This window comes from Chenopodium album, chromosome 24 (genome assembly GCF_948465745.1).
Source record: "Chenopodium album chromosome 24, dcCheAlbu1.1, whole genome shotgun sequence".
In the NCBI taxonomy this organism is placed as follows: domain Eukaryota; kingdom Viridiplantae; phylum Streptophyta; class Magnoliopsida; order Caryophyllales; family Amaranthaceae; genus Chenopodium; species Chenopodium album.
The window spans coordinates 27,596,169-27,608,742 of NC_137857.1; the positions used below are offsets into that span (position 1 = coordinate 27,596,169).

Here is a 12,574-nt window from a genome sequence, read left to right on the forward strand (position 1 = left end):
CAAAAATGACTTCTCTAATTTAAGAGATAAATCAATATGTTTTTTGGAATTACTTTGAATGATTTGCAAATGGTTATTGTAAGTCTGCCTCGCCTAAGAATTAGCTCATCTGCACTGACATGTAAGCAGCATAATAACAGTAGAGGCATCTAATCAACAAATCTAATTAGCTTAAGCTTAAGGCAAGGTATAAACCATTTACAATAAAAACAATCTGAACGCTATCTAGAAGCACCAAGCTGCATCCAATTTCATAAAAATTATACTATACAGCATGGTGAAACTACAAAGTTTCGGTTTACATCAACCTGCCTCATCATGTCATACATAAAATAATGCAAACTTGGTACTTTTTGTTACATCAAATAAGCTGCTTGAATGATTCAATCTCCTGCAATTCACAACACAAACTATCAGCTGAATTTCAACCTACATAGTAGTTTCACAAATCTAAACCACACGGAATTCACAGGGCCTTTCATTGTGCATTTACCACTGATAAAGAACTATTGTATGTATTATTCAATTATTCATCTATCACACTGAAAAAGGGACTCGTAAAATAGTCAATTACCGTCATTCTTTTTTAATTGAAAGCATGGATGCTTTCCTGATAGAAAATTCTACATCATGCGCACTGTCATGTCAGCCATAATCATCAGTCTGTTATCCGTTTGTAATCTCTGCAGGCACACATTAAAACTCGATCATTACTTCATCAAATGGCAATGCCACATATGCTGAAGACTAAGCCATACTTAATGAAATTAGAGAAATATGTTTAATGTCTCTTGTGAACAACTACCTCTAAAAGAAACATTATCTCTGCCCTTGAGTAGCTAGTAGCTGCCTCTGCATTGATTACCCGGTCAATATCTGCAATAGTTATCACATCCAAATAGTTTGCTCGCATGTGCTGACCAAAAATGGAATTAAATGCTTCCACCCTGTAGTTTCACAAGGCAAAAGGTAAAGACAGTGAGCAATCCAAATCAAGGAATGCATTAAGTATTAGGTGAAGAGAGCATATGAAAAGTGTAGAGCAGGAATACCTCTCAGGAGATATGTTGATTGCTGACTGGTCTGCTGGTGGCTCATCAACTTCCATAGCTTCGGTTGCATCACTGAAGTGAAGTGAGGAAAGAAGATTATCAGTTAACAGATAAAGTAAATGGTGTAGACTACCATTCATCCAAAACATTTACAGCTTGCTTGACAATTTAAGCTCATAATATTTGTTCATACACAAGTTAAGATGGACAAGGCAGGAGAAAATTGGATTAGTATTGAGTAAGCTAGAAATTCTGCACTTGTGTGGCAAAATTTAACGCAGATGTATGCAACGTTACCTAGTTATCTTGTGTGGCAAAACCTGATCATATTCACGTAAAGACAACATACATACCATCAACACTAACAAAATTTAATGCCTCTAAAGAACTCGTGTGGCACCAGCTGGAGAGGATCTGGATGTTGTAATTTAATGCAGATGTATGCAACGTTACCTAGTTATCTCTTCAACATTAGTGGTTGTTCGCTTGTTATCAATTGACCCTTGACCGCACTTAATGATTATTTTCTACTTCGTGATATATAATCCATAAACTGAGTCATTCTAATTTAGTCCAATATTATCCAAACAACAAAGTAGCAATTTTACTTCAAGGGGATCGATAAAGAGTCCCTAAAAGGATAAAACTATTATAAGCATTGGAAGAACAGGACACCAGCTAAAGAAAGGGGAAAAAAAAAATATATCCTTCTTACACTCTTGACTTCTTGAGTCCACTGTCATCAGCTCATCACTCACTAATCAACCGCAAAATGGTAAAATGATATAAAGAGAGCGTATACGATGACAAAAGAATTACACAATCACCAAGTTATTGCATTGTTTTTTTGTAGTACATAGCCACTAAAGAAGCTCACATGCATAATTCCAAAAACTGTTTGACTTGTCAAGAGTCCATACATACAGACCCCTAGATTGCTATTAATTTCATTAGTTAAGGTAATGCCAGTGATATTTGTTAATTGGGCTTGCTTCTTTGACTATATTCTCAAAATCTATCGAGTGAAAACATTTACTGCAACAAGTATTAAATATTATCTTTTCAATCATTGAGATGTTCACGAGAGATGTGAGACACATAGTAAGAACAAGGATGCTCGTTACGTACCCTTCTGTGGCAGCTTCATCCCCTTGGCCAGACCTATCATTGCGACGGTTACGCTGAACTCGTTCATTGTTGTTAGCATCACGATCAGCTTGGCGCTTCCTTTCCATTTCTCTCTCCCTTCCTTGCTCACGTTCATCCATCTCGGTCAATTCTTTATGATATATGGCAAAGTTAAGAACTTTAAGAGCAGCTTCAACATCAGATTTCAAAACCTGTAAATCAACTATTGTTAACTTTGTGTCCCATCATAATAAACACATAATAAAGAACCTTAACAAGTGACATGGTATAATAGACAAGTATTATTTATAAATAAAAAATAAAAAACCTACTAGGATAGTAGGATGAACAACAAGAATAGTGTGTTTCCAGAAGTTGGAACTCCAAGAATTGTAGAACTTGTGTAATAATCAAAAGTCATTCAACCACCTTTAGCAACCTTATCCACAATTCCACACTATACCAAGCTAAGCTTGGCCTAGTGGAAAGGAGAGTACCTTACAACCTTGAGATTGGAGGTTCAATCTCCACTAGGGGCAATTTGGTGAAGGAATTCCTTTACCTTTCCACTCACTCCCCAAGTTGTCTAACCTGCTAACTCAGGTCAAATTGCCCTGACAGGACTTTTCTTCTTACCTATCCAAATAATTTTATTTAGGCTCGAGGATTTTCTTACAAAAATAGGGGCAGAAGGGACAATAAAATGGCTAATGACAATCGATTCAAATTCACTTGGTCATCAGCTTTTGGATTCCATTAAACCAATTAATGATTATTCCAATTGATATGGCTCTACTTCATATAATTGGGCAAGCTTTGACTCCTTGAAAATGTATATTAAGCACTCACATACTATCATTCAGTTAACTCTCACTACAGTACCTTTGACCTTAATCTACTCATTTGCAATAATAGTAGGGTCTGATCTGAACTGAATTTTGTGGTCTGACCTGGGTCTGGTCTGATTTCTTTGTCTGATTTGTTAGGTTTCCTTTAAAATCTTGTCTAGTCTTGACTAATTTTCTGATCTGATATTTGCTTTGATTGACTTATTGAATTTTCTGATCAAGTCTGGTACTCTGATCTAATTTGATTTTATCAAGAATAAGTAATAAATATAAGGTGAAGAGAACAAAGCCTAACAATGATAAGAATGAGAACCAACAAGATGCAAACAGGAATATCGGACTATGCCATGAAGGAGTCAGGATTATATAACTGAGCGACAGCAGCAGGAAGAATCCCAAACCCCTAAGTGACTTCTGATTTATGAAACAAATAAAGAACAAACACCAACATTATTAGCATGTGAACTCTAATTACCGTTCTGCTCAATTTCAGCTTAGCATGTGCAGTAGAAAGTCGTATAATTGTTTCCAGTGTTCTGGCAGTGATAGGCAGAGTTCCACCCCCACCCTACAAAAAAAAGTGTGTTTTTCACTCATCAGTTAAATCATGTACATGGAAATTAATTTCCAAACAGTAGCTTGGAAATTTACCTTAGAATTTGAGTTAGCATTTCTAAGCTCTGCATATGCAGTTGCGATATTTTCAGATGCCTGCAAACAAGGACTACAAGAATCAGCAAGAAAATCTAAATCTTCAATTTCTATTTTATGAAACTATGTTCAATACATAGACATTAGTTAGTAAAACAAAGGAGTATAGTATGTTGAAGTTCGGCTACCTCGTCACTCAGCTCCGGCTGGACTCTGTGCTTTGCATAATGAATGTATTTCTTAAGAAAATTGATTGTTAAAGTCTCTTGCTTCCTCCCCCTCTGAGCCTTCTTTCCATGCAGCATTCTATTAAACTTGACAAAGACAGATGAGCCAGCATCTACCTCTTCTTCTCCCCCATATTGTGAACCATCAAGTGTCCCATCTCCTACATACATAGACAGTTAGGTATATATTCCATAAACAGAGTTTATGAGAAGTACTCCACATAAAAGGGTAGCTACCTCCATCCAGTTGGGAGCGGTAACGATGCATACGCAAGACATGCTCAGAAATATAACCATCTATCTCGGGATCCATTTGGTCCAACACAATAAATAGCAGATCGAAACGAGAAAGTAAAGAGTCTGGCAGTCCAATATTCTTTGTGGGAGTCAATGATCGATCATACTGCAGCACAAAATAACAATTTTGAAATCAGGACATAAAACAAAGGGTACATGCAAAAGCATGCGTATAAAATAACACGCAGCTTAACTTACAGTTCCATAGATAGGATTTGCAGCAGCCACAACACTGCATCGAGCATTTAGAGATGCATGGATACCAGCCTTTGCAATGGTCACTGTCTGCTGTTCCATAACTTCATGTATAGCAACACGATCTAGGTCATTCATCTTGTCAAACTCATCAATGCATATGACACCACGATCAGCAAGAACCATGGCTCCAGCTTCTAGCCTTCTTTCTCCTGTTCACACCAAACACTTGTTGATTGAGCAGTCAGATAAATTAGAGAAAATGACTAGAGCATCTCAAGAGGTATAACCTGTTTCCTGGTCAGAAGTCACAGCTGCTGTCAGACCAACACCTGAGGAGCCCCGACCAGTTGTTGAAATGGCCAATGGTGCAATATTCATGATTGCTCTTAGCAGTTGGGACTTGGCAACAGAAGGATCACCAACCATCATCATGTTTATGTCACTGGTAAAAAAGGATTATTAGTTAACACTCATTCTAGTGAAATACAAGTATAAAAAATGACCACTGTAATGCTGATGAGAAAAAAGAAAGATGTGAAGCAGAAAGTTTAGATGTAGGACTTGTAAGTAACTAACCCTCTTAAGTGAGTTCCATTCTTCAAATTCTTCTCAGTCCCACCAAGCATTAGTAAAATAACTGCCTTCTTAATCCACGCGTGTCCATAAATAGATGGTGCAAGGGAATTGCCAAGTAGATCAAATATATCTTGTCTATCAGCTATCTTCTTAATGTTCTTCAAGTCTTCAGTGGAATAGATAGGTGCATTTGCCTCCTTATTCAGCAGGGTCACATTATTAGCTATGAGAATTGTCCTATGATAACAATGATCGTGTCAATTGCTAATTAATGTATAAATAGTCTGGCCCAAAGTAAAAGAAAAACAGTTTCAGCACCATAATATTGTGAGTGGCCAAACCTGAAAACTCCATTCACACTACCCTTATTTTTTCCAGGTAGAGCTTTGTAGACCCCAACTATTGCAACACGGTCTCCAGGTTTGCATGCATCAACAAGGTCATCCTCAACTATGACATCTATAGTTCTTGGAAGCTGTCCGGGGGCAGATTTTTCAGGCACTTCTTGCATTGATAAAGTTTGATGATCTTTGTACTTACACAATCCATATTCAGTCACCAGTAGGTTTCCATTCTCATCCTATAAATGTGTTTACATTCATAAGAAAAAACATACATGCTTATTATGTTAAAGAAGAGTATTAGATGACGAAAATTGAGCATTACCCGGGTAGGATAGACAGAACCGGTAGGCAAGCCTGTAGAAGATGTAATATCTCGATACTCTCTGGAAGTGAATTTGCTAGTTGAGGGGCAGAAATGAACACTTTTTACAACCTTAGGTCTCACAAGAGAACCTGAAAGAAGGAAAAATTTAATTAGTAACATTCTATGAAATGTGCGAATTTCTACCAAAATAAACAAATTAAAAAGACATGCGTGAATTAAAGCTTGAATTGACAGCAGTTATCAATTACTTTTATTTCAAATTCTTCCAACAGAGCATATAGAATGGCACAGGAGTTTGGAGAAACACCTCAGTCCCTGTTTTAAGTTGGCTAAATTGCACAAACACTTAACAATTTCATTCTAATAAACGAAGTGACGAACTTATTGTCATAACAGGTTTCGAATTTCAGGGAACATCAACAAGCCTCACTCATCCTGATCCAAAGACTCTAGAGGAAACAAATGATCTTTAATAATTGTACAAATCTCAAAAGCGAAAAACCAAGTTCAACCATTCCCACTGCCAAATACTGCTTGACAAAATGAGACAAAATCCATCTTTTATTATAATAATGCTATTTTTCATTCTTTAATCAACTACCCATTTTCAAAACTTCTTCATTTGACTACACAGGCAAGTTCTTCCTCACTCTTATGGTTACAATCCACATAATACCCAAATGCCAACTACTCACCCCTAACCTCCCTCTACACCATCAATAATGCCACTATGAGGTTCCAAAAGATATGAGGCATGGAAAGGACCCAATACAAAGAAATCCCCGGAATTATGAACAAAACTTCAAGCTCATATCGGTCACAGTTATAGAACACGAATCGAATTCAAACCAAAAACATCATATTTAAACCAAAACAAAACACAAATTTCAACACAAACTGACAATCAAACAGCACAACTGAACACTATACTACCAAATAATCAAGACAAAGCTAAAAGAGGGAAAGAAAAATTACATTTGGTAACGATTCCCTCGACACAAACCATAGAACCAATGAACTGAGACAGAAGATCTCTAGGAGTAACCCTTCTAGAAACAAATGGGCCATCAAATCCAACTACAACTTGCTCGCCTTCCTTCAAAAACTTAGGATCAATACTCCGTGTAACTTCCGTCACCGCATCACAGAACGGTTGAATGTACTCAGTAGGATTCCTCAACAACCTAACAACCAACAAAACCCAAAACCCTAATCTTAAAAACAATTCAATCTTTTTCCAAATCAAGCAAATTCAATCAAAAGGGGTTGAAACATTTGCAGAAATAAGATAAATCACCCTGCGAGCTAAGTCAGAATTGTAGTCATCCAACAAAACCCAAAAACCCTAATTTTAAAAAAAAATCAATTTTTATTTTTTTCAAAATAAGGAAATTCAAATTCAATCAAAAGGGGTTAAATATTTGCAGAAATAAGATGAATCAACCTGCGAGCTAAGTCAGAATTGTAGTCATGAAGGTCAGAGAGGTTGACAATTACGCGGCGGCGCTGCTTGTTCATAATCATTTTCCGGATGGTATCCATGTAGATTCCATGACCCACCTGCTCAAATCAAGAACAAAAGAGAAAAAGATGAAGATTAGGATAAAAAAAAACGAGCATAGAAATTGAGGAAAGTGGAAATGAGGATTGATGAAATTAGGGTTTACGTCGTGATCTAAGAAGTCGAGAAAGGTGCGCTTGTGAGCAGCAAATGTTTCTTCACTGATGTCCATTGAAGGTGCAACAATGGCGGATGGGAGGAGAGAGAAAGAAGAGAGAGGAGAGAGAAAGAGGGAGTTTTGGAAATGGTGGTCGACGGAGGAAAGGCGGGGTTTTCAGATGAGGGAGTAGGGGTTTTGGCGGGAAAATGTGATGTTGCCTTTCTTAATTTGGCGGGAACAAGTGTGATGTTGTGTGTGTTTTTTTATTTTTTCCAAGTATGAAAGGTACTGATATTGCCAAGGTAAAAAAGTTACTTCCAAGATAAATTATCTACCAGATGCCCGTATTTTATTGAATTAAATTATTTGATCTATTTAAATTCTCGAATATTACGGGCATCAAAAAAAATCTACCAGATGCCAGTAATATTCGAGAATTTAAATAGATCAAATAATTTAATTCAATAAAATACTTTATAATATTTTGTTGCCTATTTTGTTGTCAATAACAACTAAATCACTTGAGGATGGGTAGGGGTGAAAGTAATTTGGATTAAAACCGAACCAAACCGAAAACTGAACTAAGTTAGTAGTTCGGTTTGGATTATTTTTTCAATTCGAATTATGGTCAAAGCTAATCACACAGGTCCAATTGAATTTTAGCCCGCCTCACTTCCCTTTTATATATATAAACTAAGAAAACCCTAATTTTCCCTTAAGACATTATTTCATATTTTCATCAGCCTCCTGCCTAATCATCTAACTAGATTTTTAACATGTATTAGTTTATATTCGCTCTTCTTATATTGTTATTGATAAAGAAAGAATTATTTAATTCATCCATTAAAGTGGTAAATTAAGATATTTTTAGATATAATAACAATTATAATTTGAAGAAGCATTTGGAAAGGAAAAAAAACATAGTGACATTGTGTCAATTAATATTTGCCTTTAGTAAAAGTTTATGATACTGTCATCTTTCCCTTTCTTATACTCACATTTTCTTTCTATCTTCTCACCTTACAATTTAAACCATCAACCCTTATACCCCCGTCTTTTTTCGTCTGCAACTTAGATCGAAAGTCATAACCACCGCCACAAGGGCCCACAACCGTTGCAATGTTGCCGACATCAACAACCTTAAGATGGTCAGTATGCGAATAATTGAAATCGAGGGCAAAGTGCTTGGTCAAAGTTGTAATTTTTAATTATTTATTTGTGTTAAAATTTTAATTTAATCTACTGATTATGTATTTTATTTTTCTGGGTAATGTTGAGGTTGTCTGATCTAAGATTTATCTGAATATTCATGGCTGCTTGATGTAATTTGCATGCAAAGATTAATTTTTTTGAGATTACTGCAGACACCTAAAAATGTCTCCCCAAAACCAAACCCGATGATGAATAACCTTTAACCGTCATTATTGGTCGGGTTGAGTATGTAATCTTTAGAGTGCTTAAATCCAAGTTCCATTCAATACATTTCATAAACCAACTCAATTCATAGCCCATTTTCCCAAACCATAACTTATTTTCCCCTTTTCGTGGTTGCCTTTTATGATCCGTGAACGGTTTACAAGTTCCTTAAAAACTTGTTGGCGGCTCCCTACTAATCGTTGTCCCTATCGTATATGTCAATTCCCTCTTCATATGAGTGCCAAGCATATTCACCACATGCTTTACGTAGGCGCACTTCAAACGACGCCTACAATTTGGCGACTCCACTGGGGAGGATTCTTGATTGAGATGATTGGATGAGACTTAAAAGATTCTTGAACTGTATTCCTGCGATTTAATTGGCATTGTTACATATGCATATGCATTTAAACTTACCTATTTTGCCACAATATTACGTGTTCTATGTATGTGGAAGCCCAGGGGATTTAAGCTCTATTAACCTAAAAACGCTCATGGCAATAAGGGTTCATCCTAGTTTTTAAATCCACCCAAACCTTGGAGTCGAGTTCGATTTGATCACGAACTCACGGAGCCGCCCGTTGGCATACACCCTCAAGGGAGGCTGTTTTGCTAACGCGTCCAAACTCTTAACCATGGTACCCTTTGACACCCAAATAAGCTTGACCATAGTGGAACATAGATCTTGACTTAGGTTGCGAAATTCATTGCATCATTCGTGACAATGTGCTTAGGTATGCATATTTTTTATTTTTTTTTTCTTATCTAACCCTCCTTTTTTATTAGAGTTGAATCATAATTGTTTTTTTTTTTTTTAAATGAGTCAACCCGAATTTTTCTTTTCGTATCCTGCACAAGAGTCAACTTGTTTTGGTCATAACCAGAGTTCTAGAAAGAGTTACGTGTCGTGCCACCTATGGATATGTAGCCCCAAGTTTTATCTTTCATTTGGCGTTAGTTTCGTCCCAATCAGAGTCACATATCAAAAGTTATAATTGATGTACTATAGCCTTTCCAGTTTAGGTGTCTTTTTAGTGCGCAACCTTTTATTTTTATTTTTTCTTTTCGTGTCAAGCTAGTCTTAGCCAAGTCCTTTAATCCGTGTCAACTCGTATATCATAGGATTATAGACTTTTATTTTTATTGATTTATTTATTTATACCCATGAGTCCTAACTCTTCTAGAATTCCACTCGTCTTCCTAGTTTCTTGTGATTATTGTGCTAACCTTTGTCTTTGGTTATGGTTGATCTTATTTATGACTAACGATTGTCAATGGACCGTTTTCACCTTGTAAATAGCATAAACATTAAAATTGGACAAAATTAATCAAGTTAGTTTGTCTTTTAGTCTTTCGTGCTATTTGGTCCTTTATTTTTCACAACGTCGTCATGTCTAGCCATTCGATCATACCACGAGTCATAATAAACTCACCTAATCACACATGTTGAGTCGTTGCACACACTTTGTCTTCAAGTAATGCGCTATATTGTTTATGATCGTATACTAGGACCATGCATGCGCTGTTTTCCGTCGTAATAGGAATGAGTGGAGTATTTCCCATTGGTTTTCAAAATTCTTTCATACACTCTTCCTTTCCAATCCGAGTATTGAGTCAATGCATTAACTGAGTTCATTTTGTTCCATAGAACTCGAGTTCAAGAATCACAAGGCAAGAGTTGGAAGAATAAGGGGAACGTCATTCCTTCCTTCTTTTCTTCCAATCAAAGCATCGACAATAACAAACTTCTTGACCCTCTTGGCGGTAACAAGTAATTCATAAGCAACCATGAAGACGAAGCACAAGACAAGTTTCCATACAAGATCTCATGCTTTTTTCTTCTTTCGTTTCAACCATTTTCCCCTAATAAGTCTAGCATAGGTTTTCCTTATCCTTATGTCTATATGCCATGTTCCATCAATGAACATTTCTTTCCTTTGCATTCGATCATGTCATTTGCAAAAAATAAAAAATAAAAAATTTGTCGAACTTAACACATGGTACACCAATGATTTGAGGCACCTTTCCAACCTTGTCATTCCCCATTACCATTCAAGCACACATTCCATTTCTTCGTCAACCACTTTGATCCTTGTCTAACGTTTGGCCTTCATTTCTTCAACCCACATTCATTCGACCCTGGGATTGGAAGATGTGTAATTTGTGTAACATTCAAAAAGCAAGTAAAAAAAAAACCAGCAAAGCAACAATAAAATAATGTCTAAGGGCAAGTGTTCCAATGTCTTTGATATGAACACGTCTCAAATTGCATCTCTCATCGAGTGCTTGGTACCGTGCCTGAGAAACATGAATGCTAAGTGAGTGATAGACCGCATGATCCGGGATTGCCTACATTGATTCAAAAATTTTTTTAAAAAAAACAAAGCAAAAAAAGTGAAAAATAAAACTTGTTAATTCAAAATTTTCAAATACACAATTGCATATCTTGGGGGTTTTTCTCGGGTCTTGAGCCTTTTACCGCTTTCTTCCTTAAACTATCAGCTTAACCACATTACAACCCTTGAAAAACTTCTTTGAGGTGTACATACACTTGTGCAAAGTTCGATTAGAGCTACGTTCGGCTTGATTCCTAACGGATACGTAGGCAACCTCTCATCGAGGTGCAGCCACATTCATATGCATGATTGAGTCAAAGAATATCCAATGCTTATCCCTACCTATTTAGAGCTAGACTTTGGGGCTTGAACCCACATCACTTAGCTTACCCAGCCTAAAGAGTCACCATCTCGACTCTTCTCAGATCACATTTCTTTTCATCACCATAACCCTTGCAACCAGCCTTAGTATCTGTAGGCGTTGTTTGAAGTGCGCCTACATTAAAGCATGGTGTGAATATGCTTGGCACTCATAGGAAGTGGGAATTGACATTACGATTAGGGACAACGATTAGGGACAAATAAAGTAGGGAGCCGCCAACAAGTTTTTAAGGAACTTGTAAACCGTTCACGGATCATTATAAGGCAACCACGAAAAGGGACAGCGATAGGCAACAACGATTGACCCGTGAAGGTTACACCCCATTCATAATCCATGAGATTACTAACTCCATATGGTTCGGAACCACGAAAGGAGGATCGGGGATGATGGTACGAAGTGAGTCATGGAGTCACATTCGCCCGTATTGGCCTCTACTCGATTCTTATTATGAAAAGTATTCTTGCGAACTCAAAGGCATGCAAACAAAGATTCAATTCGCTCCAAACTATTATTATGCTAAATTGGTTTAATATTAATGCAACATATTATTCTAAAATATTGGTGATCACTTCGATTTAATAATAAGATTAAAGGAACCTAAACCGGCTGTCCAAATTATCTTATTAGTCGTGATTTTCAATTACATATTCCCTTTAACATGCAATATGGTGATCATAAATAATAATAGAATAAACATTAATATTGGAAGCAATTCAACAATAATAGCGTTAGTCAAATCAAAATAATAATAAACCCTAATCATTAAAGATCTTTTCAAGCCCATCCAAATATCCAAAAATTGGACCCATATTATGGACCAAAATAACCTGGTCTAAAAGTTTTATAAAAGGACACGAAATGAATGGTTTTAATAGACACGAAATGAATTATTTTGGGTTTAAAAGAGGAAAATAAGTTATGGTTTGGGGAAATGGGCTAGAAATTGGGTTGGTTTATGAAATGTATTGGGATTGGATATGGATTTAAGCACTCCAAAGATTACATACTCAACCCAACCAACAATGACGGTGAAAGGTTGTTCATCATCGGGTTTGGTTTTGGGGAGACATTTTTAGGTGTCTGCAGGCGCCGTTGAAGAAGTCAATGCATCCGGTAACCGCTGAGATGGCAAT

At 36.6% G+C, this 12,574-nt stretch overlaps 1 protein-coding gene across 1 annotated transcript; it reads right to left on the reverse strand.

The window, feature by feature from the left end:
- Positions 1-65: 65 nt before the first annotated feature.
- Positions 66-7,470, reverse strand: LOC145611596 (DNA replication licensing factor MCM3 homolog 2-like). The gene is made up of 17 exons (XM_081666935.1): positions 7,314-7,470; positions 7,091-7,206; positions 6,622-6,830; positions 5,644-5,774; positions 5,319-5,557; positions 4,978-5,214; positions 4,689-4,843; positions 4,402-4,610; positions 4,144-4,309; positions 3,868-4,067; positions 3,680-3,739; positions 3,504-3,596; positions 2,181-2,392; positions 1,053-1,124; positions 806-947; positions 575-683; positions 66-391 (listed from the first exon to the last, which is right to left on the reverse strand). Exons 1-16 carry the CDS (start codon positions 7,377-7,379, stop codon positions 624-626), a joined length of 2,367 nt encoding a protein of 788 aa, XP_081523061.1. The 5' UTR covers positions 7,380-7,470; the 3' UTR covers positions 66-391; positions 575-623.
- Positions 7,471-12,574: the final 5,104 nt, after the last annotated feature.

What these genes read in the sequence shown, in the direction of transcription:
- LOC145611596 (XM_081666935.1), bottom strand. Translation starts at nt 7,379, where the DNA reads ATGGACATCAGTGAAGAAACATTTGCTGCTCACAAGCGCACCTTTCTC. An exon ending in CGAGGGAATCGTTACCAAAT is followed by an intron (nt 5,775 to 6,621) that starts GTAATTTTTCTT and finishes TCCTTCTTTCAG; the next exon opens with GTTCTCTTGTGAGACCTAAG. An exon ending in CAAATCCTATCTATGGAACT is followed by an intron (nt 4,310 to 4,401) that starts GTAAGTTAAGCT and finishes TTTGTGCTGCAG; the next exon opens with TATGATCGATCATTGACTCC.